We start from the raw sequence: 26,847 nt of genomic DNA, 5'->3' as shown, positions 1-26,847 counted from the left end.
AGGCCGAGGGACCATGAGAGACCACAGAAAGATGCAGGAGATGGTGAGACCAAGGGACACCATGTTGCCCATGGACCTGCTCCTGGGTGATGTTTGCCAGTGCGTTTGGGAACGCATCCAGCACTAGGATCTGCGCAAATTTCACAAGGACCTGAACTGACTCATAGCCCAACAAGCTTTTCCAGTGAGCGCCCGGAGAGATAGAGAGGAGCAGTTGGGATGACCAAGCTGCCCATGGCTCAACTGCTACGGAGCCATCGAGACAATCCAACACCTCCTCTGGATCTGAATCTGCACCAAAGAGGTATGGAAAAGGGGGAGCCAGCTCTGCGGCCAGATTTCCTCCTGCATCAATGTTGGGTAGCCCCTTCAGAAGAGCGTGTGCCCTTGCACCTGACGGAGGTTCACTGGCCCTCTGCCGCACACAGTGCCCTCTCCCAGCTAGATCAGGGTGACTCCCCTCTCTTTCTCTCATATGTTCCCTCCTGCCATGACTTTTTTTTTTTGCTTGATGGTTATTAAAGATGGAAGGAAGAGTGAGGGAAGTGTTGGTGTTGTTGTTGGTGTTACCACCCCAATCCCCGCCGATCACTGGCTCGCACCTGGATCTTCGTGCCAACGAATAAAACAGAAAATGGCAAATGTAATGAAAGAAAACTGGAAAGAAAAGTTATTGGGACTGGTCGGATCCTTTTTTTCTTTTTCTTTTGTTGACAGAGTAAAGGCAACTTCCCTTGCTTGGCCCATGTTCACTCAAATGTTAGAGCTGGCTCTCGCCTTCACTCAGATTGCCAACCCAGCTTAATTTCTGACTGGAGGTGGTTAATCGAAGTAGGGCTCCTTGGAAGGGAGCATCCGCCCCTCTTTTCCTCTTCTTAATTGATTCCTGTTGTGTCCAGGGTACTAGGGTGCTGGCAGAGATCACATCCACTCCCAATGCGAAGAAGAAAAAAAAGGGGGGACCAGGTCAGGGAAAAAGAAACACCCACACCTCCCATCGTTTCCACTTTAGTTGCCACAGTATCTGCTTGATTAGATGGCAGTGGTGTTTAATTAAATGTTCAAATGAAAAAGAACCTTGTAGTCAAAGCAGAGGGCACCCATTTCCTTCGCTTCCTTTCTCTCTCCTCTCTTGTCTAAGGATTCCTCTGAGTTCCCAAAAAGCCTACCAGCCTCGTATTCATCCCCACAGCTTCAGACCCTGGCAGGGTGTGGGCCTCCTCCCCTGTCTTCCCTTTTCTCTCCCCTCTCGGGACCCTGGCTCGACCTCAGATATTGCTCCCACCACTGTGACCCACCCATCTGCTTCACCCAGTGAGGTGTTAAAGAGGATCTGGTGTGCACCGGCAGTTCCCGCTGTAGCATGGAGACTTCGTTCAGGTTAGTCCTGGGCTCACAATCAATAGGCCGCGCTGGGTGAGTATCTTCTGGTCTTTCACAGTCAGGAGTGCCCTGTGGAAGGCCAGGAACCTCCTGTTGTACAGGCAAATGGACACAGAGGTAGCGGGCTGCATGAAAATGGTTCTGAGCGAACTCCGGACCTACTACCAGAAATTGGTAGTGGAGGATGGAGAGGACGTGGCCAAAGCCATCTGGCATGGACATGTGGCAGGATCATCCAGCGTCCCTCAAGTGAAAAGGCTGGCGGTGGCAGCGAAGAAGAGGAAGGGACGAGCGGAAATGAGGATAGCAACAGCGACAGCGGCAGTGGGTCCTCCAGTGGGAGCTGGAGTGACGACAATGACAAAGAGGACATTTGAACTGAGTATGTGACCTCACAATGGGCAGAGAAGGAAGGGAAGTGTTGCCTGGTCTGAGGGAACAGGATGTGCTTGTTTGGTTTGTGTGTATTGCTTATGTTGAGGATATTTTAACAGGTTCAGGTGGCCAGCAGGCCTTTGCACAGGTGTCCAGGTGCACGGGTGCAGTTTTTTTGTGATGGGTGAAGGTTTTCTTTTGTAGTGTGATATGAGGAGTGTAGATATATATAACCTTATCTCTATAGACATATGTTTGTACCCAAAAAATATCACTATTGCATCTCTATCACTAAATAATCAGTATAATGTGCTCTAGTGTATCGTGTTTCTTGCTTAAACCACTGGATTCTATGATGTGTTGAAAATATGCATTGCAAAAGCAGGCAAAACGTGTAAATGACAAGTGGACTGTCTGAGCCCCAGGGTTTATTTTCAGTGCTGTAATCATGGGAGGGGGACTACTAATTGAATGCAAATCTTCTTGATTTAGATTATATGCCTGGAAAAATGTATTACATTTATAAAAATTCTGCATATAGAATCTAATTATTAGGGGTCCTCTTATGTTTGTGAAAATATGGTTATATATTCCTGAAAGTATGCCAGGCTTTCCCAAAGTAATTGACACTTTTGCCCAAAAAAGGTTACTTTCTGGAGGAGGAGAGGTGCCATTGAGCATGCGGGGAAAGGGCGAGGGCACATTCTTACACAATTTGGGGGCGTAAAAAAAATGTCCCTGGATGATCCTTTACATCCCCATTGATTGAAAGTGATGTGTCCATGCCACTGCACTCCCTTTGGATCCTCCCCCTAAGTTGACTGTTGATGCCAGCTGATCTTCGTAGAGTTGTTGTTATTAAAATACTTGGTGTATGCTGAAATGCTTTCCAAATAAAGTAAGTTAAACCTAGAGATGTTAAGCTTGTCTGACTTACTTGGTTAGTCTATGCTTATTTCAATAGTGCTGCAGACTTTGTTGGAAGTACCCATATAAGTAAAACAAGCAATATTTGATTACTTGCTGTGTTACTTCATAGGTAATTTTAAAATACATCTAAAAATCTATAACAAGTTGGGATAAACTTTTGTAATGCACTTAGTATTGATCAGCGCATTTTAAGCAATGGGTTTTTTGTTTGTTTGTTTATTTTTCTTTGCTAATCTTTTAGACAACTTAGATTTCTAAGTACCTCGTTTAATTATTGAAAAAAGTGGAATTTGAGCTGCTAATTCACCTATGCTTTTTGAAAACCTTATCCAACTGAAAAAATGGTGGCTAACCAAATGTTAACAGAGTTTCTGTGTGACCACATATGTAGGAAAATAGAGACTTTGTGTCAATAGCTATACTCTGTCAATTTTGTTGCTTCTGCATGAAGAAACTGACCCAGTTTGTGTTCACTAGGGGTTTATCTAGCTTTCATAGGAATGCTCTTGAAAGATAGATACACACTTAACCTGTTTCAGTAGAGGTGATTTTGCCAGAAAAAATACTGTAACTCACAACCTGCACAAAAAAAATCAGCTGTTTTTAACTATTAAAACCTCAGCAGCAGCCCTTCTATTTTCATATGCTTCACAACTTAGTTTTTGTATGGGGACTGAGGAATGAAAATGTTTTCCTGATTCTTTTTGCAAAGTGTTTCTAAGATCTGTGCCTGCTACCTTACATTTTCCTTCTAAGAAAGGCTTCCTAGAGACAGCTTGATGTGTATGGAGGAAAATATTCTGGTATAAGGATATTTTTATATTCTTAAAGAATGATTTTTAATCGTACCACATCCAGTACTTGGGCTTTATGTATAAAGCTTATTATTCAGACAACTGCAGTCCTATAATTTTCAGAGTTGCTTATACCCCAATGGCTTTTTCTTGTTCAAAAAGCGGTATTGTATTTTTGTATGTTTGTTTTTTCAGGATACACCGGGATGTGGAAGGCGTGTTGCTCAAGCAATTTACTTTGGTTCTGTAGACATTTAAAAAAATTAAGCTCTTTGATGTTTAAAAATCCAGTTAAAGCATTGACTTATGCTTATTAATTCTGTATCAGTCTTGATTACTTGGTCATGTCTGCCAGACTTTATTTCAAAATGATTTGTTCTTGCTCAGAGTAGATCAAATTTGCCATTAACAATCCAACTTTGTGATCTTATTTTGCTTGTAGGTTTAATCTAACTGGCAAAGAAGTGTAAGGCTTTAAATAGATTTCTTGTGGAATTTTTATTCCAAATTAGTCCCTTATTTTCTTACAGTTATACAGTATTTTCTTGTATATCACGTCCCCAAATAAGACCATACCTTGTTATGGGAAGGCAGAATTAAAAGAGATTTTTCCAGTTTTGGCTGAATGCTGACTGCAAGATGCTGATTGCTGTGGTTGTGAGAGGGATAACACTGTAGCTGTGACTGAAGGGTCATCTCCATCATCTCCCTCCCAGAAGCTGGTGTGAGCGATGAATGGTAGCAATCCCGCTGCAGTGTCTCCATATTTCTATTCCTCCATAAGTCAATTCCATCAAAAAAAAATCAGCTTTCCTGCCTACAACACACCCCAATTTTGGAGGGCTGTATTTTGGGGAAAGGTATGCATGTGGTAGGGTGTGCAAGTAAATATGCTATATCAATGTAACACCCAGATGTGTCTGGGGGCTTTTATTTTACCCAGACACATACAAGAGAAGCCAAAGCAAGTCCCTTTGAACTGTGCACAGGTTTATTGTGATGTTACCAATCAGGCAATATTAACAAGAACAGCCACAGACAGCAGAGAATACACAGACATAGTCAGATCTTAGGGCCCTCAGAATCAGTGTTCAGGTTTCGGGACAAGCTCCAGACTCCCACCCCTCTGCCTTTGTGCGGAAGAGTTTTCATAGTTTCATAGTTGTTAGGGGCTGGAAGGGACCTTACCGATCATCGGTCCAGCCCCCCTGCACGTGGGCGGGAAAGACTGCTGGGGTCAGATGATAGAGTTTAGGTTCAGATTTCTATTTCCATCTGCTCCGCTGAGATTAGGATCTCTTGGCCAGTTCAGGAGGGACCAGGGAAACTCAGTCATGATCTGTGACCGTTGTTCTTTCCTCGGGTCACCTTATGAGCATTGGGTGTGATCACTGGCCTACGCATTTCAACGCCCTTTGCTAATCGTTAACCCTTGTAATTCAGACTGAGCTGCTTCTGGGACCAGAGCATCTGGGACTGCGTGTGCACATGCATTAACGCACCTTTGCTACTGAGCATTAAGTTTAGTACCTCTGTCATACTAGATAGAGCAGGGGCAGGCTTTTGGGTGGAGGGCACAGCTAGGGGCAGGTAAATACTAATTTTCTAAAATTTTAGGGGCTGCGTGGGCCAGACAGAATGGCCTAGCGGGCTGCCCCATTTTGCCCACCCCTGAGATAAAGGGATTGTCAGCACCAATGTGCAGTAGCGAAGGGGGACTTTTTGTGACGCTTAACGCACAGCAGGCTATTGCTACCACACAGTAGCGCATTAGCACAGGTTTTGCCGCAAGGTGCCAAGGCACAGAAGACCAGTCCACTGAGCACTGAAGCCTCTTCCGACACAGCGAGCAGGGGCGCAGCACTCCCCAGCATCAAGCATTTAATCCAAATACAAGGGTAGAGCTCTCAAGGGAGTCAAGGCAGCCCACCCGCCATTGGACAGCGGTCTGAGTACTGCGGGCTTCACACCGCATGGGGCGGTGACGCGCAGGCGCGCGGAGCCCGGGGGTTGCCGGACGAGCGGCCCCGCCCCGCACGTCATCGGCGTGCGCCGGGCTCGGCGTGGTCACGTGCCCGTGTTTACCTGAGCTCGGCGGGTGGCTTCGAGGGGTGAGGGGTTGTGTGCGGTCCCTCGGCGTCTGGTTTGCGTCGCGCTTGAGCTCGCGACCTGTGACATCGGGTGTCCCTAACCGCCCCCCTCGCGCCGGCTGCTCCTCCGCTCGGGATGTCGGTGCCAGCCAAGCGGTGCGGGCGGCCGCCCGTGCTGTCCTTCCTGGAGAAGAAGAAGAGGAAGCAAAGCCTGGACAGGCGACGGGGGAAGACGAGGATCTACGTGGGGAACCACATCGACCGGTGGCTCACCCTGAAGGAGAAGTTGGATTTCAGAAACGACGCCGAAGTCGCGGGGTTTTTGCTGGACTTGTAAGTGATCCTTCCCCATGGTTTGTTTGCGTGAAGCAAACCCAGGCTTTTCTCAGTGGGTCTAATCCTGCACCTGTTCCTGTAACACAGGTACGACAACTACGACCCCCTGTTGAAAAAGTCGACGTGCGCGCTGCCCGAGGGCGTGAGAAGGATCGCTGTGAAGGAGGGAAGATCTCCCCTGCCCGAGGACACTTCTTTAATAGCAGCTGACGGAACGTGAGTGAGGGTCTCTCTCTGCGTGATGGTAACGCAAAAAAGGTTTTTTATCTGTCTTTAATCCTACCCCAGACCACTGTTTTCTTTGTCTTTTCTTTAACTTTATTTATTACTGAATCCAATGTTTAAAATAACAAATCCAGTGTACAAAATAACACATCCTACGTTCAGAAGTGCGTCCAACCCACCAAAATATACATGAAAACAGATGCTGATCTCCCACCGACAGCGCTGCCACAACCCAAATTAATATCCATAGGAGTCTTGTGCTCCTTTCACCTCCCGACTGCTCTCTGACAGCTCCCTAGTGCCTCTATCAATAATTTTTTTTATTTCTCCATCTGTATAGTAATTTGCTCTCTCTGCTTCCCCTAAACTTCACATAGTACTACAAATCCCACTATCTTCCACTCATCTCTACCCTCAAATTAATTCCAAATTAATTCCTAAGTGTTAATTCATAAAACTTGCACTTTGCAATTCAAAAATGTTTCTCATATTTTCTGGTTTGGAGGCAGGAGAAGATGCATTTTTAGCAGAGTCCAAAAATTTCCATCGGATTGCCAAGTAAACGTTTCTCCTGTAAAACACTGACATGGTAGGACAACTTTTCCATTTACTAAAACTTCCCAAAGTTTTTTTTAAACTGGTCGGTGATGTTAGGGGTGTCACTTCTCTGTCAGATTTTTTGCAACTGTAGTTGTTGCAGCCACTAGAAGACGAATAATCAATTCCCTGTGACACTTGCATGTTGCAGAGTTCTCAGGAAGGTTCAATATAAACTCTAAAAGGCTATCTCTTAATTGGTATCCTGTTATTTCCCTCACCATGTCTCCAACTTTCCAAAACAGTTTAATTCTGGGTCCCATCCACCACATGTGGTAGAATCCTTCCAAATGACCACACTACTTCCAGAATTTCTGTTCTTACACCGTAAATGCATTTAATTTTGAGCGGGGTGAGATACCATCAATTTGGGACTTTAAAATTATTTGATTATGTTCTTGTGCAGATGGGTGTGTGGGGATCATTGTTCCTGATAGTCTTCCATTTTTCTGCACTAATTTTTCATCCAGATTATAGAGCTTCCTAATAATTTTTTAGGATTAAATTAAATATTATTATGTATAGGTGCTAAAGGTGATGGGTGGTAAAAGCTTAATTTTTTTATATAGTACTGTTTTCTTAATAAATGTTTAGAGAGCCTCTCTACAGGAGCATCTGCAACTCATTTTAATAATAAAAAAAAAAAAGAAAGGAAAAAAGGAAAACTCAGGATGTGCATAAAAGTCTGTTGGGTCTACTCATGTTATCTGGTAAATATAACGTGTTAAATGGCATTTCAAAGTTGAATGTGTCCTTTTGACATGCACAAAGAGATTTAATGTAGAAGTAATTGTTCAATAACAATAGGTATTTTTATGATGTAGATATGGCAACGATGACCAGCTGTCTAAAGAATCTACTTGTTCTGGACCTGAAGATGTGAGAATTGTAACTGTGAAAGAAGAGAGGGATTTGTCAGATGACTGCTTGTCAGCAGAGACAGATGACACGTTAGTGACAGTGTTATTCCTACATGTCTTATGTCTGAAAATATTTTGTGTTGATTTTCATCACTTTTAATTTTGTTTATTAGAAGTTCATCATTCATGTGGTTATTTGTTGTTTAAAAACAACTTGTATGCTATGGATGGCTCAGGTGCTGGGAGAACCTCAGAGATGGTTTGGGAAAGTTGGAAAAATGTAGGGAAGCACACAGCAAACCTGCTTGTCTACTTTCTGCTTTCTGTAATTGCACATAACATTCTCAGACATAAATATAGCATATCCTACAGATATTTTACAGTGAAATAGTTTGTAGGTCTTGTTACTTTTTAACTGAATGCAGTCTGTAGACAAAAAGGACTGTTGCACACGCAGTTCATTTTGCTCAAAGGAAAAATATTTCATTGTTGGCTTTTTGAGTGATGTGACATACAAAGTGACTTGTTAACCTATCTAAAAATAGTGCCGTGCTCATGGAGGCAACTACACCATCAATCGACTGCTGATTTCTTTTACTGCAGTACCACCAATAACTGAGGCATTCACAGTTGAGATCAAAGGAGCCTCAAATAGGTATGATTGTCCATTACTCTTTATTTAGGTTTCATTTATCCACAACACTGTTACTGAATTATTTGGTCCACATCTTAGTTATCTGATCTTTTTAAAAAATATATTTTTTAATGTGTGCAGGGGGACACTGGGAGCCTAGGACATTACATTGGCATTGCATGGTGTGTCCAAACCCCTCGCTAATATGGTGAAGTATGTAAGGCATGCAGCATGTTTGTCTGAATCTCATTTTCTACTGTTACTCTTTGTGACTTTGCTAACTCTTCTCCCTTTGATTTTTGACAGGTGAGCATACGGGGGTTCTGGAAGCAATTCTTCCTGTGATACAGAAGCATATTTACAAGTCCGTTAGGTAAAATTAAAGCAAATGGCAAGCTAGAGGAAGGTGACAAACTCAGATACTTTCTTCAAGATGGCAGTTTTTAAAGTGTGACAGAACTCTAGCTTAGAAAGTAGCTAGGATCTGAAGTGGATGTTTGGGAACTGATCTAGCATGGGTAAGTGAATTTTTTTATGGATTACTTTGTTTTATGTCCTCCTAATGCTGAGTTTTCCTTCTTTTTGATCTCTCTTTTTGATCCCACAGCCAGCCTTCCTCAGCACCATGCGTAGCATACCTCCCTGGTAGTCTCTGTGGTTGGGTATATTGTAGAGACACCCAAGCAAACTCTGTATATGCTAAGTTCAGAAGTAGCATAGCCACATTTGAATGATTCTGTTCTGGACAAGTAGCTCTCCTGGGAGGCAGAGCTTAGTTAGTTTGCCTGCAGTATCTACTAAGGCAGCTTTGCTGCTTCCTGTTTCAGGGCTGGCTTGTGTCAAGACAGTGCACTGCTCTGAAATATAACTCTGTAGTGCTGAGGAGTGTTTTGAGAGGGCTGGGGCGTTGGCTGATCTTAACCAAGCCGCTATTGCATCTGCCCTTTTGCCACTATTTGAGACTGCTGTTCTAGTATGTCCAAAATTCTGTGCAGAGTGGTTTAACATCAATTAAGCTTTTTTCACAATCAAGGATTAGGCAAGTATATGGTAGTCTGGTGAAATCTAGTAAATCTCATTTATGTGAAGATGCATGTTGGGATTAACATTAGTTTACTCTGAAGACACATGCTAAATACATATATTGTTAAAAATAAGCCAGGTTTCTAGATATATGTACACTTGAGGATGTAAAATGAATAAATAGCAGTTAAGAACTAGAAAATTGGAAATACAAGCTTTTTTATTATGGAACAAGAATTGTTTAAGACACTGACACTACTGAAGAATGTGTGCATGGATCACTTGCATGGCCAAATATAGTGTCTACAAGTGATACCGTTTAAGATATGTAGACTGCTGTTACCTGAGTGTTTGTATTTCTTCACAATCTGCAATGTATTTTTCCTTGTAGTATGCTTGTTGAGGTAGCATAGTACTATTAACCCTATTTTATAGATGGGGAAACAAATATGAAAAGCAAATGTGCTGCCCAAAGTTAGAGAGGCAAGGTCTCTCAGGGCAGGGAATTAAATCTGAGTTTCCTGAATCTGAAGTTAGTACTCTAATCACTAAGTGAGTTATAGCAAAGATGGTGGTGAGAGTCTTTCTCAGCTTAGCAAAAAACAGTTTGTTTCACTTGAAAAGGTTGATCCTTTACCTCTTCAGGATATTGTTTTTCTTTTTGGTTTGTTTGAAAGGTCTAAGAATTCAGTTCCCAGGAAATATTAATTTATTGCTCTCATAGTGAAGTGACATGTACTTACTTAAAGTACTGGTATGTTTAGCAGTTATACTGCAGTTTGTTTTCCACATACCCTTACTTAGCTAATTAATATTTGTAAACAAATAATTTTAATGCAACCTTTTGAACAATTGGTACATAGGGCTGAAAAAGATCTCATGGGCCACCAAATTCAGTCTGATGCATTTGCAGAAAACTGTTTACCAGGGATTCCCCAAATCAACACTTCAGACCCTTGCGTGCAACTGGCAAGTCACAAAACAGCACTATGACAGGCCAGAGGTAGAAGCAGGGGCAAAGACTTTGAAGCACATACAATGTGAGGTGAAGTCTTCAAAGCTCTTCCTGGATCTCTGGTAAATCAGGATAGACTTCAATGACAAAAAACCCATTGAGATGAGAAGCTAGCATTTCTGGGATTAAACCTACAGCATAAAGTTAGGTGAGTGTATGATGCATAGAGAAGCATGTCTCCTGTCTTCATATTTATAAAGACTTATTTTGTCTAAACAGTATAAATGAACAATCAGTTTATTCAGTGACCCCCTTCTTGTCAGTGCCACAGTAATTGAGTTTTTCATTAGGGTAAAACTAAATTTGTGAAGTGAAGTGAATTAGTCCTCATTATTGCTACTGCTCATGTAGTGACAGTAATACTATTACAACAATATGTTTCTGGGCCCTGTTGTGTGTTGAAGTTGGACATAACAGTACCTCCTTTAAAAATGGTTGTTGCTAAAGAGTTTTCCTGACAGTTGTGGGTCCTTCCAAGACATACTGTGTACTAGAGTATACTCTTCTTCCCAAGGAGACTTTTGTTTGGAGGGCTGGAAAACAGTATCCAAACTGGTCAGTTTACAATGGTTTAAACCAAGTTTGGACTATGAGAACACATCCAGTAGAGCAGGGATGTAAAAAATGTGGACCACGGGCTGGTCCCAGCACATGGAGCCATGTCATCTGGCCTGCAGGGGTCCAAGAGGGGCCCAGGACTTCAGGGGTGGAGCGAACAGGTCCAGGGGCAGGTCCATCGATGAATTCCCAACAGGCTTCTGTATGCAGGGGCACATGTTGGTGATGGAGGAGTTAGCAAGAGGTGTATTAATCTTTGTGGCTAAGGAACCCACAGTGGTGAATGCCACTACTCATGCCATTATCATTGGAGGTGAATCTGGATCTAGCATGCGAGGAACTTCACAGTCCAGATGTGACAAGGAGTCAAGAATTTGATACCCCTGTATAAGACTACTAAAATGAAGTTCATTAAACTGAAGATTAGTAGCCACCACATATATGCACAGGTTTTTAAATACTTGAATGGGATGAGTTGGAGATTCCTGGACCTAAGAAATGAAAACTGTAATGCAGTGTTAAAGTCTTTAGACTTAATGTTCTGAGATGAATGGGAATAGTTCACACTACTTCCTAAGGGCAAATCTTACATTCTGTTTTTCAGTTCTAGACGACTTTTTGTCAGTGTCTGCAGCGAGGATTTTCTGAAATTATCCCACCTTCCTGTAGAAGAGTTGAGAAGACGTGTTTAAAATGCTGATAGCCCTTCTAATGTGATATAGGAGATTTTCCTAGAATGCTCAGTGTAGATAAGGTTTGCTAGTGGAACCACTGCAGTTCTGATGAAGTTTGGAGGAGCTTGTGTGGCATATGAGTACCTCTTCACACAGATGATTCAGTTGAGGACCCATGACTACTTTTCAGGGTACCTTCTTCACCCCTTTCACCCTGTGTTATAGAACAAGTGATGAGGAAAGGTCCACCCTGAGGCTGCAGTAGCAACCACAGAGGACCTCTCCTCTGCTGCTGGATAGTGGACTTGTAGGGAGATGAGTAAATTGTTTTGGCTTAAAAGAATTTCTCTATAGAACCTGATTACTCAAGCTGCATGTAGAGCTATGAGTTGAGCACCTCTTGTCACTTTGGGTATATTCAGAATAGTAACATGTTTTTGGTTCAAATATGGAAGGGTATCTTTTTAGCCACATATATTACATGTGGTTTAAAATCATTAAAAAAAAATCAGTTCACAAAGAATTGCCACCTCCTCACCACAGACAAGTAGATTTTTCCAAAACTGACAGTTTTTGCCAGCATGCTTTCAGCCGCAGCATTGCCAGTGCCTAATATGGAAATCCTTACTTGAACTCGAATGAACTGATGTAACCAGTTTCCTTTTTTAGCTTATTGTGTTAATATTTTATATTAGGAAATGTTTACTTATATCATCTACCACTATTTTCCTACTGTAACTTCTGAAGTGAATGCGAGACTACATTTTTGTTCTTACAGCAAAATAAGATATTTAGTATACCTTAACTTTCATAGTTAAATTCATTGCTACTTTATATGCTAAACTAAGGAATTATATTGAAAAGAAATATTGCAAATATATACTAATATGGCAAAAAGTATTGCACATGAGACATAAAAATGAAATGTTACCAATTTTCATAATCCAGGAATTGGAAACAGAAATGGTCAAGTGACGTTCTGTTGCTAAATACTTTTCCAAATATAACTCCTGTGTTAATAATACCATATTTGTATTACTATTTCTGCGACCTTCACAAATCTAATCGTTAATGATTATTCTCATTTATTTTCAGACTGACCAACAGGAGGAGAATCAAGCGCTTGCTTAACGGTGCTCTGACATTTTTGGTCCCATCTGGTTTTGCTGTGAGGATTTTTTTTTTTAATGGAAAACTTATTGTAAGCTGTAGAATAAAAGCCCATGTTAATTGTTGATCAGCCAATTAAAATTCACTAACTAAAATTTCACTGTGGTATGTTAACATTTAATAAAGCATGTGGAGTGGATTGTTTCATGATGGGAGTCTGGAAACCAGAGGTGACTGACACTGTTGTTAAACATGGTTCTCTGATGGAAAAGAGAAACAATTAAACCACGCTATTAGGAGATAATCTGAGATATGTTTGAGAATTATGTTTTGCTTCCTATAGTCTGGATTAACACACTAACATATTCGTAAACATTTTGTTAATCTCCTGCAGCTATGGACAAGATGTATTTGAACAGGCTATCAGTACAAAGAGGCATTTAGGCTGTATTGTTCTTTTCCAGAAAATAAGAGAACAGGTCAGATATTATGTCATAGATTTATTTAGATATATTTCATTGTTAACTATTTTGATCTCTCATTTTGGTCTTCCAAGTAGTGGAAACTAATATAATGCTTTATGAATCTATCAATTATTTATAAACAGGGCAGTAAATAGGACACCAGCTTGGAATGCACACCGTTATTATTGAAACTCAATAGAGTCTTAGCATGTTTTGCAAGTTTTTTTTTTATGTAGTTACTGGTTATAAGTAGCCTTCAAACTTGTTGTTATTTCAGAATAGTGAATTGAGTGTGTGTTCAGTTTATGCTTGTCAAATGAGTTTGATAATATCTGCGAGCTAAGTGGCCAAGAACTTTAATCTGTCAACCACACTCAGGCTTCAGATCTTGATCCTGCACCAATTAACTCAGTCAAAGCTTTTCTCTGCTTATTGACTTGTTTGGGAGCAGGGTCAGGCTCTTGTCGAGGACACACAAAATATGCAGTTTTAAAAACCATTTTAGTTTACCTGTTGTAATTGAACAAATTCTTTGTTTTTTAAATTAATTGTTCTGTTGCTACTTTTGAAATACAGTAACTGAAAGATCTCCTGTTTGTATAACTATTTAAGTGTTAAACTGCTGATTTATTTTTTTTTAAATGAGCAGAAGGGAACAGCATTTGTTTTGGAACTGCCCTCTGAGAAGAAAAGTTTTAGCACTTCCCATGATCCCCTCTCTCTCCACCCTCCCCCACCTTTGTGCCTTTCAGTTTCCTCCTGGCTGCCTCATGTTCATTAATGCAATTCCAGCTATTGAATTGGGCTAGCTGAGAAGACAGACATTTCTTTAAGCTCTTTCTCCAACTTAACTTTGGCATCACAGACCAAGAAGGATTCAGCTCAGTGTGGTCAGTCACATTCTGGAGCCAAACATACAAGAGCAGCTTCAGTGCACATTAACGAGAGATTTTTGGCAGGGAACTTGTTCCTGTGTCATGTTTAAGTACTGACTGCCAGTCTGATCTCCCCAAATTTTACTAATTATAAGTACAGACTTGATACGTTTGTATTAATAAGAATAGCTTAAAATTACATACACATAGATTTTTCGGTTGGTGCATTTGTTAGTTAAGCAACAAATTGTGGTTCTGTTAGTACATAGTATCTGAATATGGTACAGTGCATATAATTACCAATGATATCTTAAAAAAAAAATTTTATTCCTGTTGTGACATATGCACTTGGGAGTTGAAGGGAATTGGAAATTGTGAAGGGAAAAGTAAACATTGCTCCTTTTTTGTTTTTGCAGTATTGCAGCATGCAGGGACTATCCCTCTAGAAGATGAGAAATAGTTGTACACTTCAGTAGCTGATTTTGGAGGGCAGTGGTCTTGTCCAGTGAATCATGCAAAAAGCAAGTTAAAGTATGAGCTCAAGTAAAAGGGAAGAAAAACAGTTGCAAAAGCTTGCTCTGCTGCTGTTCTACCAGTATATTAAGTCCAAAAGAGGCATGGGCAAATGGCCAGTTGAGTAAAGATGTTGACTACCTTCCCAACAACATTAAATCTGGGTGCATGGCTACAGATCATGTTGAAGGATGGCATCTTTTTCCATTTCTTACGTATTGGCTTTCAGTTGAAATACAGAACAGTAGTCACACAAACATTTTTTTTTAATGTTGCATTACTTCTGCCCTGCCTTCTGTGTAGCCATAGAACTACTGAATCTTTGCAATGTAAGCATTCTGGCTGGATTTAAATTTGGATATACTTGATACCTGCAATCTAAATGAAGACAAACTTATTTACATGGGAATTTGACTTTCAGATCACCGTATTTCATAAGTACTGTATTTTGAAGTTGTATTTATTACCCTTACCTTTTGGCCTGGCAATATTTTCCCCTTGTTTAAAATCTATATAGTGATGATTGGGCTCCATAGCTAAAGAAATGTTAATATCCAATGGAAAACTTTAATGTATTTTGTTTAGAAACTCTTCCAATGATCTGTATTTTCTGTCACTCCATTCTTAGGGTGATTTATAATACTTCTAAGGACAAGTTTATTTAATATTTCTCTCAGACTGAAATAACTCTAGACCTTCAGTTCATTCCCAGTTGTTTTTGTGAAGAGCTATAGCAGTAACATAGGAAATTGCGTTAAATTGTTGTCATCAATTAAATGACATTTACTTTAACTTTCAGTGGCAAGTTAACGTAATAGAAATATAATGTGATATTAAGGATCTGATTTTAAAATGATACACCTTAGGAAATCTAGTGTACTTTTTCTCTGAGCATTATGAATGAAGAGTGAAATGCTCACAGGTTTTAGAGACTAGGCTGTCAGCATGTAATAGAGAAATGTTTTGGCTAATTTCATAAAAGTTACTTTATTCCTGTCCCTTGAAATCCTTTGTGACTTCCTGGTTCACTGAAGGTACTCTTAACATCTCATGCCTCATAAGTTGCACAGATTTCAGGTATTTGAGACAGTAATGAAAGATTTGTTTTATTGTCTCTATAGAAACCAGGAGGTGAGAGCTCTTGGTGAGGCAAGAAATGTAAGGTTAAGTAACCCTTCTGTGCTGAACAACATATTTTCTTTGCCTCTTTCTCTTCCCACTTCCTCTCCACCCCATGTGCACACACACAATAGTTTAGTAGTGAGATCTAATGGACATTTTCAGAGTTTAAAAGCAGCTTCTACTGAAGGGAATGCCAAGCAGATAGATCTTGATCATTAGTTTAAAGTTGCAAAATAATTTCCAAAATACAACTCCCCCCTTAGTAGTGGTATGCCTTGTTCTGAAATGTTTTCCTGTTACAGTGAAGCTAAAATCCCATAAAGAGGGTTATTGCAGTATTCAAATCCCATTATCAAGAGTCAGGCAGCTTAGACAACAAGCCTAGAACGTCTTATAAATGAAAATGCTCTTGCTACATAGTCTGTTGGAGGCCAGCCTTTTTGGCAGCCATGCCACAAATTAATCCTGTATCCTCCCCAGATACCAGTTTGATCCCTTTCCCCTGCCTGATCTGCTACTCTGCTTTCTGCTCCCAGCCCTGTGCTCCCTGCCTTCTCTGCTTTCTGCTCCCAGCCCTGTGCTCCCTGTCCAATTTTGCTGCCTTACTTTCTGCTTCCTGGCCCCTCCCTGGTCTGCCACATGCCACAGGCTGCCTGTGCCATAAATTGTGCACTTCTGGCATAGTGTATACCTTTCCTTTTGTCAGTGCCATTTTGGTTAACCAGAAAGGAACTGAAATGAGTGAATTCCTGCTGTCCAGTTCTCTGTATAGGGTTCTTGCTGACTTCAGACACCTGGTTCACAGAAAAGAATAAGCTACGCTACCTGTTGAATGGTGTTATATGTCTCTGTGAACATGATGCGATTGGGTTTTGTTCTTTGTTTTATTTAGTAAAACCTGGCTGAAGAGATGCCATTGCAATTCTGCTTTGGGGAGGTAATTGTTTGCCCCTTTTTTGTAAGGGAAGTAATTATCTAATATAGAATACTGGAGGTGTTTTTGACAAATGATTAGTGTTTGTGATCTTTCGCTCATGAACGGTATAGAGTACTATGTTTATGTCTGTTCTTCAGGGATATAAATTATGAAAATACAATGAGGAGGGTGGATGAAATCAAAAGACGAGTCTCTGTTTAATTATAGTAAGTGCACTCACAGGTTTGTACGAAGACATAACTAGCAATTTTGGTGCCCTAGGCAGAGACTCTGAGACCCTGGATACTTCTGCTGTGCTATGGCCTCCCTGGGGACCCCCCCCTTCTGGCTTCCCCTCTAAATTGGTACCTGGGCTGATGCTCTGCTCATTCACCCCTAATTTTGCCATTAGGTTCGTACTTGGTTAGCGTTTGGGTTTGGGTTTAATCAAAACTGCATAAATGATGAGAGAGCCTGCCCAAGCCTTTTGACTTAATAGCTATGTTTTTAGGTCATATGTTGTATAACAAAGGGATGACCTAATCTTAAATTACTTTAGAAATGAATGAATGCACTTCCCAAGGTGATAGTTTTGCATTGAGACAACATATCAGTATCCAAGGATCAGTCATTTTGGCCCTAAATTAACATGCCCACTTTTAAAGCTCTATAAGAACAAAGGTGGGAACAGGACAAGACTCTGTGCCAAAACCAAACGATATATTTGCATTGTTTTAACTGTAAGATCTACAAAAGCCTCAATGGAAAGTAGTTTCGAATCTCTCTGTTGTTAATAGCACAAAAGAAGTTTAATTTCAGGAAGACTGAATTTTCAAGTCATTTTATGAGAAGCATTCTTCTGGGAAAATGCTTATGATGTATTAGAGGCATGACAAAATAAATACATAAAGTCATTTTTTAAACTGATCAATTTGCCTTTTATACCGGGGATGAATTTGGTCTTCCATAACAGAATGCAGTTTGTTAGATAAAGTAGAAGCCCACTTTTGTTTGGATCCTGCGGGAAAAATAATCCTTCCCCAGATGGAGACCACTGTTCAGAATTTTTAAACACTGCTAAGAGTGCCAACCATCATTATATGAGGAAATGCCCAGTAGCAGTGGTTATTTGAGAGCATCGGTGCTATATATTGGACTGTACTGGGAGTCCTCTTGAAAAGTTCAGGTAGTACAATAATCGCCAGTTTAGTAATGCATGTTGGCATGACAAATTATACTTGTTCCTGGAACTGCAGAGTGCCTTATGGTTTCCTTGGTCAAACAGTGGTGTTTTTGTAGCAGCTTTTATTTACCTTCCATCTTATTTCACAACATATATTGGGGGGGGGGGGGGGGCACAAGGGCAAATGCCTTGGAAGAATGTTTCTACTTGGAAAAGCGTAGTGAAAATTGGCTTCTCTTTCCATTTTAAATGTCTGTACTTGAAGCAGGGGAAACATTATAATTTTTGATACTTGCAAGTAGTAAGACTTTCAGTTCAGGTGACACACAGATCTTTTGATACTAGGCAGTTAGCAATATCAAGCAACAAACGTCAAAAAGTAAGTAGATATGCAGTACAGATATCCTTTTTGTTTTCCATTTCCTCAGAAATACCTTTTAAATTAAGGCTTCCAATTCATATTTATTTTCCACAGTGCACACAGTGGAAAATGAGTAACTTAAATATCTATGTATATTCTGAGCAAAGTGGGCACTTGACTTAAATTAATTTACTGATACATTATAAGAGTGCATTGGCCAAGATTATTTAAATTATTGTATTACAAAGAAGGGAAATGTCTAAAAGATAACAACCTTAAGAGAATCTTCTGTTCAGTTTTATTTCTTTCCAGGAGGGCAGTTCCTGTTGGAAGGGGGCTTTAATGAATATGGGCAATGATAAGAAAGTAATCTTTGGTTGTTTATACACATAATCTTGGGGGTTCGGGGTACTTTTAATTAGAGTGGCTCCATTCTGGCTTCAGCCACAACAGGGGTCATCATCCACTGACTTAAGTAGCTTTTGTTGCATCTTCCTTCATTCTAGAAAATCAAATGCAAATAAAATAAAACCAACCAAAATGACAACTACAGATTCGTTCAGTTAGAAATGAACAAATAGAGCTGTGTTGGATCGAGATCGGAGAAGGCTACTTGAACCCCTTGTGAGATGTGAAGATTATTCTGATTTGATTTAATTAAAAAAAAAAAATTATTGGACCTCTCTCAGTAATTACTATCTCTGGTCACACAATTACTTTGTGTTCTTGAACAGTCCCTGTAGCTATGGCCTCTTTGACTGCTGAGATTGGGTTGATGCTTGGAATTCGCATTTGTTGCTCCTGGTGTTTCAGCTTTTAGTGATGTGCGCAGAGGAAGTAGTACTTTAGAAAATGAGTGACATTGTGGATGTTCACATAACAGTTCTTTTTGGTTTTGATTTTTCCATTTTTCCTACAAAATTGACCTGCACAGTGGTTATCATGTATGACTTTGAAGATGGTAGAAACATTACATTGACAGAGATAGTTGAATTTAACATTCTTCACCTTCCAGTAATGATAAACTGTGGGGTATTCATGTCACAGCACTTTTTCTCATCTCAGAGTATTTTGGCATTGGTGCTTCTGTAGTAGTTCCCAATTTTTTTTGTCTTGCCAGTCATCACTGTGCATGGTCCTCAAACAGCCACCTGAGTAGAGTACTTAATTGTGGCAAACAAAGTGTGTTACAGTATCTGTGAATCTCTGAAAGATCTCTACATTTTGAAGTGTTTACAATTGTCCAGTCTTCCCCCGCCCCCCCAGTGTTGCTCAAACGGCTTTGTGTCTGACTGTGTGTATCTTTTGTAAGTAGTTGCATGCAGCATGTTTTGGCATTTATTTATTACTTCTAATGTTATGGTTCTGCACTTTAGTCTGCCTCAGATCATTATGTAATCTTCTGACTTGGGGAGAAAACTGTCTATCATGGCTTCTACCCTGTCAAGTTTTTTTTATAGATCTGGATCATACAGCTTTGGTCTACTGCAAATAAAGAATTTGTCCCAAATGGAAATTTTTTAATGTATTCCCATCGAAAGCATGTCAGAGGTCCAAAGTTTTGCATCTTTTGTATTGAATTGGACTTGTCAGACTACTCAGCTTGCATTTTGAAGTTTAGCCGTGGTTTTCCCTCAGCTGATCTCCCACAATTGCCTTTATATTTGATGGCCTTATTCACATTTTGAATCTACACAGGAACATAAGAATTGCCATATACTGGATCAGACCCAAGGTCTATCTTTTCTTGTATTCTGGCTCTAATAGTACCCAGTACCAAATGCTTCAGAGGAAGGTTTAAGAAACTTGCAGTGGCAAGATTTTTGTCTCTTATTCCTCCCTTCCACTGTCCCTCAGTATCATCTTGGTCTATAACATCTTTTATTACAATAGCACCTAGAAATCCCAATCCTGAACCAAAAACAATCCCATTGTGCCAGGCACTGTATATTCACAACAAAACGTTGGTCTCTGCTTCAGAGAAGTTATCACGTAAGCAATGACTGGCTTAAACTTTGAAGCTACAGAATTCGTTACCTTTCATTATGATAGCCATCTTGATAACCATCTGATCCCTTTATTCCCTAATGTTACTGTGCTCTCAACAACTTCCTGTGACAACAGTTTCCATGGTTTAACCCGTTGTTGTGTGGAAAAACTATTACCTTTTATCAGTTTTGAATTTCTCACCTTTTAATTTAATTGAAAAGGTTTAATTTCAATTTAACTTAAAATTTAACTTAAATGAAATTTAATTGAAAAACAACATGCTCCCAGTGTGCTTTCTTTTTGATACTTGTTGTTCTCTCTCTAATCCTCTTTTTAAGGCAAAAAGTCAGTCTTTTTCTGCTTTCTTTAAATGAGGATTCTTTCATGCCTTTGATCACTTATTTCTCTTCTCTGAATCCGCTATGATTTCATTATGTTGTTTGAGACAGGGGTGACTAATGCATGTTGTATTCCAGATAAGAGTGCATCATTGATTTCCATAAAGGAAATATAATGTTTTTGTATTACTCACCATCCCTCTTTACATAGCCTCACATCTTATTTGCTCAATTTGCAGTAAGTGTCCAAAAAACTGAGGTTTTCATCAAGCTGTCTGCAATGATGCACAGGTTCCTTAGGATACTGGATGATGTAAGAATACTTTTAATTTTCATCCTTTCAGTATGAATTACTTTTCATTATTGACTTTGAATTTCATTTGCCACTGTGTTGTCCATTTGCATATCTTGTTTAGGTATCCAAAATTCCTCTTGGTTCTCTCTGGTTTTGACTAATCTGAAGAGCTCTGTTACTTGCAGATTTTACCACCTCACTATCAACCCCCCCTTTCTAGGTCCCTTAATATATGTTAAACATAAGACCTTATATAGAACCTTGAGAGACCCTGCTGTTTAACTTTTTTTTTTCTTAACCTAATACAAACCCTTAACTTGTCTGTTTTAATTATAGTGTCTGGAACTGGTTACATTTTGCTTTTACGTGTTATTACTTGGCGATAAGGAGACTTTGTGATGTATTTATTTGGCAGCACGCTGGGATTTCTTTCAGAGTAGTATTTTATATCTCAGGCTGTTAAACACTTCATCAAATAATTTAATCATCTCTCCTGCTTCTTGTTCCATAGAGAAACTATACCCTTTTTGTTTTATCTGCATTTATAGAAAACTGTTCAACTCAAGTAATATGGGACTTCCTGTTGTACTATTTCAGCCTTTACTGAATGATTTATCTTTATACAGGCACACCCTGGTGTTGATGGCTCTAGATAGGATCATGGTAGACACAAAAATAAGAAACAGATTTGTATTTTTGTTTTAATTATTCTAACATTGGCAATCTCTAATTCCATTGTTGTGATGGGTATGTTGCTCTTAGCTGCATTCTCTTTAAATTCTCTGCTCGTTCATTTTATATCTGTCACAAACTAATATGTAGAATCTTGCTGTATGAAATGTATTAAGAAACCCTATTTCTCCATTCCAGTGGAACCTTGACCTCCAGCTAGCTGTATGTTCCTTAATGTATTTTGCTTCTGTTGTTTGCATTACTGCTAAGAGCAATACACATTTGTGAAACAGTGATGGTTGTTGCATACATTAGCTAGCGTTCCTTGTATTTGGACACTTTTCTGTCATGATTACTTCTCTGTTGATTTCAGCCGCATTTGATTTCTGTTACTTGTTCAGTTCTTGAATCTGGTTGTCTTACCGTGATATGCATTTTTAATTAACAGGTATTGAAAGATTAGGAGTGCCTTCAACACTTTTTCATGTGTGAAGTGTTTTTTGTGAGTTGTGTAAATATCCAGTATTTGCAAAGTCTAATCCTTTTTTACAATCACCTTGCTCTGACCTGGTTATTGGTTATACCAAAAATAATTTAGATGCCACAACTAGTCCTTTTGTTGACAGATCAAATTCCACAACTTAGATTTGTTACGTAGATCTTCAATGGTCAACTGAGCAAGGGCTCAGTAATTGGTTTGAAAATAAGCCTTTCCCAGATGACCTTTCATGATCAGTTTTCCTGAAATTTTTGAGGGTCTTTGTTTAGCACTCTATTTCCTTTCATGCATCCACTGAAAAAACATTACAGATACTTTTTGCCTCAACTTAGCTGTATGCAGAGGGCTTCACCTTCTTTAGTTTTTCTTTTAACCATTAACTTTTAAGGAAATGTGGACCTCGCCTATGCTAGGGAGTTGTATAATGCCTACTACTTGTATTACAGTATAATCTTCCTGATGGGGAGGTAAAAATGGTTTATAAAAACAGAACTACTATGGAACAAAGCACTTTTATGCACGTATAATATCTATTCTAGGGCTTGTACTTGTATAACTATGTTAGTTTAAAAACAATGTGCCTGTGACATATTATACTAGTACAAATTTCAAGTGGAGATTAGACTTAAAAACTGCTACAACCACCTGCTTCAATTGTCTGTCAGGGTCCCTCCTAAGTGATGGGATCGGGCAGCTTTGTTAGGTCCTTTTTTTACAAGGTTTAGTTTACTTTTGTCATTAGATAAGAAAGGTATGACAAAAAGGAATTCTGCTAAAATACTGGAACTCAATATGGGTTGAAATTATGAGAGATTAAGACCTTTGTCATGTGATAGTGGTTACTGTTCCTTAGAGGAAGTATCTCCTCAGGGTTTCATGGAGAAATAACAGCTGCTTTTAATTCTCATACCACAACTTTGTCATGTTATTCAAGTTCCAGATATATGGATATTTGTAAAAGTTACTCTGAATAGTCTTAAAGTTCTTCTTACTTAAAAAAAAATCAGTATACATGTTCAGTGTTATCACAATAGATTAACTTGGCTGATTCTTACAGTGAAAAATAATGAGTTATAATTTCAATTCAAAGACAATAACTGCACAGTATTTTGATGACAGTTGTTTGCCAGTGGAAAAGACTTAGCTTTTAATAACAGCATAGAAATGTAGCAAAACATCAGATTGAGAAAAGGTCAGATATGGATGGGTTTGTTTTTATTTGCTTATTTCTTTTTAAGGAAATAAAAATAGAAGAGTTATGCTCCTGCAAGTTGACAGGAATTAAAAAGAAAACTTTTTCATGAACAGAAACTGAAAGGTTCACAGTTTTTGTTTTTTTCCCCCCCAAGGAATTAATCATGACAAATATAGTCTTTGCCAAAATGTGAAATGGTGGGTGTTTGTGTGCCCACCCTGTAAAAATGCAAAACATACCTGATAACAATACCCCTGAATCATCTGCCCTCAATTTAAATGTTAAAACTTCAACAGTAAAATAGACATCAAAATAAAATGGCAAAGAATACTTTAATCCCTGTTACAGGTGAGCTACAAAAGTAATAAAGAACTCTACAGAAGAAAAAGTACATCTTAATTGGAAACATCAGTGTTTCCAGAGAGAGAGATTTTGGAACTACCTTATGAATACAATTATTATTATTATTATTATTACTACTACCACTACTACTGTTATTATTATTCTCTGATGGGGAGGGCTGTCGTCTGATTTTTATATTAACCTCTTCGTAAATTTATTAATCTACTCTTATTCTAACAGTTCAGAGATCATGATGCTACTTGTCTCATTTTGTTCAGGTTACCTTGCTTTACTCTGTGCTTTTGATTTACCTTCTGGCTGTGGCTCATTTCAGTGTTTCTTTTACATAGCCATTTCTCCCTTCTTGTGCACGTGGGTCTTTCGCACGGCAACAACAGGGAAAATGTTTTGTTTGCTTGTTTTGTTGTTGTTTTTCTTTAAATAGGACAAGGTGATTCTAAAACAACCAAATTTGGCATAGAAATTTGGGGTGGTGCCAGGCTGGAAATGAGTTCAACTCTTTTAAGATCTGAGGGGGACAACTAGATTTCAGACTGACAGTCGCTCTTTAACTTGCCCTTGACTCTGCTGCATCACATGATTTCTTGCACTAGAAACTTTAGTAATCCCTAAGAAGCCACATTATTGCCTCTGAAGGGGTGAGCTGGGCAGCTGCACCGTGCTGCATTGATGTGAATGTGCCGTATGCTCAGGTGCGGGCTGTTCTCCCTGCCCCACCCCTGGGGCCTTTGGCAGTGTTTACAAACACAGCTCTGCCTAGGTCACTGCCCAGGCACTGCTGATGATGTCATCTTGAAAGCACATGTTTCCCTGCAGCTGCAAAGCTGGCAGGTTTTCTGCGAGCAGGGGGGCTCAAAGTGCAGTTTGAACAGCAAGCTGCTGAGATGGTGCCCCAAGGATGAAGCAGACGTGTCCATGCCCCTTATTGACTGGCCCAGTGCTGCATGGTGTGGGTTAATCGGAGATTATTGCCCTGCACGTTGCAACCTCCATAAGCAGCTTGGGAACCCAGAGCATCTTGGGTAACATGGTTTGTAAACCAACTGCAGACATTTGTGTTGGCTGCAATAATGGGTCTGGATTTCCCTTTACTGGATGGGAGTGCGCACAAGGTTGTAAAGTACAGCAGAGAAAAAACCTTGCTGGTGTTCTTGGCAATATCATATGACTTAGTACTGAATGTTAAATCTTATTAACTTTACATAGCAAGACAGCTAATTAGTTCTGATCTACATACTTAGCAAAGTGTAACATTTAAGTTTAGCTCATTATTCTCCTTGACCTACAGTCCTGTAATTGTTTCAATACTGTGCATGTCAGTACAGAAGCATGAAATAGAGAATCAGGGATAAATTCCTCTTCCCCCACCTTCCAAAACCACAGGGAAAGGAGCAGTCAGGCAAGCTAGAGGAGCCTCCCTTATTTTGGGGGAGATTTTTAAGTATGTTTTAAATGGTCTCACGTTTGAAGATTTTCTTGCTGTTTTAAATTTAAATCTTAAATCTCTGTCTTTGAAGGCAGGACCTCTAGTTTTTAGAGGGGAACTGTCCTGTGTTCTTAAGCTATGTAGTCTGGAATAAGACTATATCTTAATTTCACCAGATTTCTAGTTGCAGCAGCATTTACATCCAATAGAGGTTTCAATTTGTACATGGCAAGGTTCGTACACATCCAAGGAGCATTCTCCCACCAACCCCCCCCCCCTTTTTTTTTATTGCTCTATTTAGAATTACATCCATAACTTTAAAAAAAATCTTACTTTTGACCAAAATAATCTCTCGCTTTTAAGCAACCATAAGACTATGGTTTCAGTGTTGTAAACAATTATGCATACAACTGAATTAAAGAATCTAAATTCCATTATAATTAACAGACATGCAGTAGCACAGGTACGAGCTGTTTTGAAATTTGATTGGGTGGGTGGGTGGGTGTGTTGTTACTTAAATAATGTTGCACGTCAGCTTTGATTTTTTTTTTTTGGTTATTAAAAGTGGAAGCATGCAAGATATGTATAATAAAGGATTATTTATGGAACATAATGGTTTGGTGAGCTGTTAATGTCAGTTGTGTCGATGAGTACTTTTAGGGACACTTATTCCACAGAGTATTGATCCAGCTACTATTGTGCTGTGTTGATGGGAAGTCTGTACATTTAGAAAAGTGTATCTTATGTTGTCCTACTGTAGAGCACATGCACTCAGTAGAGCACATGCACTCAGTAAAAATTCATGACGGAAATCCTCAGCCTCATGTAATTAAATTACTTTCCTCGCAACAGAGAGAATAGTACATGCCTACATTAATAAGTACCTATGAAAATATTATGTAATTACACCCATTACATGTAAGAATATAATTATCTTCCAGTGGGTGAAGAATTACTGTAATTTATAAACAGTTATTTAAAATGTGCTTGGCTGATTAAAAAAATTTACATTGAGATCTGACCCCTATCCAGAACTGACTGAAATTTCATATGTAAATCATAAACACTGAAAATAGGGATATGTAATGGAATTGTTGACCTTAATTTCCATGAGACTAACAGGTGGTGCTGTAATATTTCAGTGTGGATTAGACAACATTAATCTGTTCAGCAAAGGGGGCCAAATTAGTGGGGTTTACTTTGAACTCCAGTTAGCTTCAGTGGGGGTCATAGATACTCAGCACCTCAGAAGATTTGCTTCTGTGGCCCAAATCCACAGTCCCACTCCTAGCCTCGAGCCAGGCGGTATGGCTATGCAGGGTGAAAAGGATCCCCGACCCTTCACCTGAAGGCTGTGATTACTTATGTCGTGTTGTTAGGCCAGGACCAGGTTATGTATACCTGATAGGTATTTCTGTCCCTGCACATGTGGAGACCCAGCATAGTGCCCTGATGAGTTTAGTGCAAGGTGTGCGACTTACCTGTCCTTTTTGTAAAGTTGAATGGTAAATCACAAACAGGGTAGGGTGAGGTCTGCTGTCATGTGGCCTCCTCCTATTATATATGGAGGAAGGAGATGAATTTCTTTCAAATGAGAAATGGAGTGGCAGAAAATATGTACTGTTTGGTTAAAATCAGAGTTTTCACAAGTAGACTTTGTTGTTTGGTGTTATTATCAGCATAGCATTAAAGGAACTTACTGTTGAACCTTCTGCAACTTTTCTAGGGTGTTATACTGGTTGCAGAATGCTTTAAAAACAATTTATTTCTGCATTTAGTAATATATAGAAGTGTTAGAGTGATGTTTTAAATATAGACTAATGCAGAGGAAAATTAAAATACTCTCTTTACAATTTTTTTATGGTAAGGGAAAAACTAAGACCTTGCAGCATATATTCATATTTTTTCACTGTGTGAATAGTGCTTTTTAATGTTTTAAGTGTTAATTTATGAGTAGCTTGTGGTACTAAACTAGTATTAAAGATTTAATTCTGTTGAAAAGAGCAGCCATATGAGCCATACAATGTGGACT

At 39.4% G+C, this 26,847-nt stretch overlaps 1 protein-coding gene and 1 long non-coding RNA gene across 2 annotated transcripts in view; both read left to right on the top strand.

Moving 5' to 3' along the window:
* Window positions 1–5,540: 5,540 nt before the first annotated feature.
* Window positions 5,541–26,847, top strand: part of FOXK2 (forkhead box K2) — an 88,796-nt gene continuing 67,489 nt past the window's right edge. The window contains exons 1-3 of the mRNA XM_090059097.1: window positions 5,541–5,905; window positions 5,996–6,124; window positions 7,555–7,680. Coding sequence (XP_089915223.1) covers window positions 5,709–5,905; window positions 5,996–6,124; window positions 7,555–7,680 — 452 coding nt within the window. The 5' untranslated portion in view covers window positions 5,541–5,708. The remainder of the gene's footprint in view (window positions 5,906–5,995; window positions 6,125–7,554; window positions 7,681–26,847) is intronic.
* Window positions 7,687–25,280, top strand: LOC149858859 (uncharacterized). Its single transcript, XR_016443730.1, has 3 exons — window positions 7,687–8,245; window positions 8,366–8,742; window positions 12,590–25,280. It is a non-coding gene; the product is annotated as an uncharacterized LOC149858859 (long non-coding RNA).

The sequence above is a fragment of the Crocodylus siamensis genome, chromosome 8, assembly GCF_052110815.1.
Source record: "Crocodylus siamensis isolate JL-2025a chromosome 8, ASM5211081v1, whole genome shotgun sequence".
Lineage (NCBI taxonomy): Eukaryota > Metazoa > Chordata > Crocodylia > Crocodylidae > Crocodylus > Crocodylus siamensis.
Note: the sequence above shows the minus strand (reverse complement) of the source record. Positions and strands in the feature narration are given on the sequence as shown.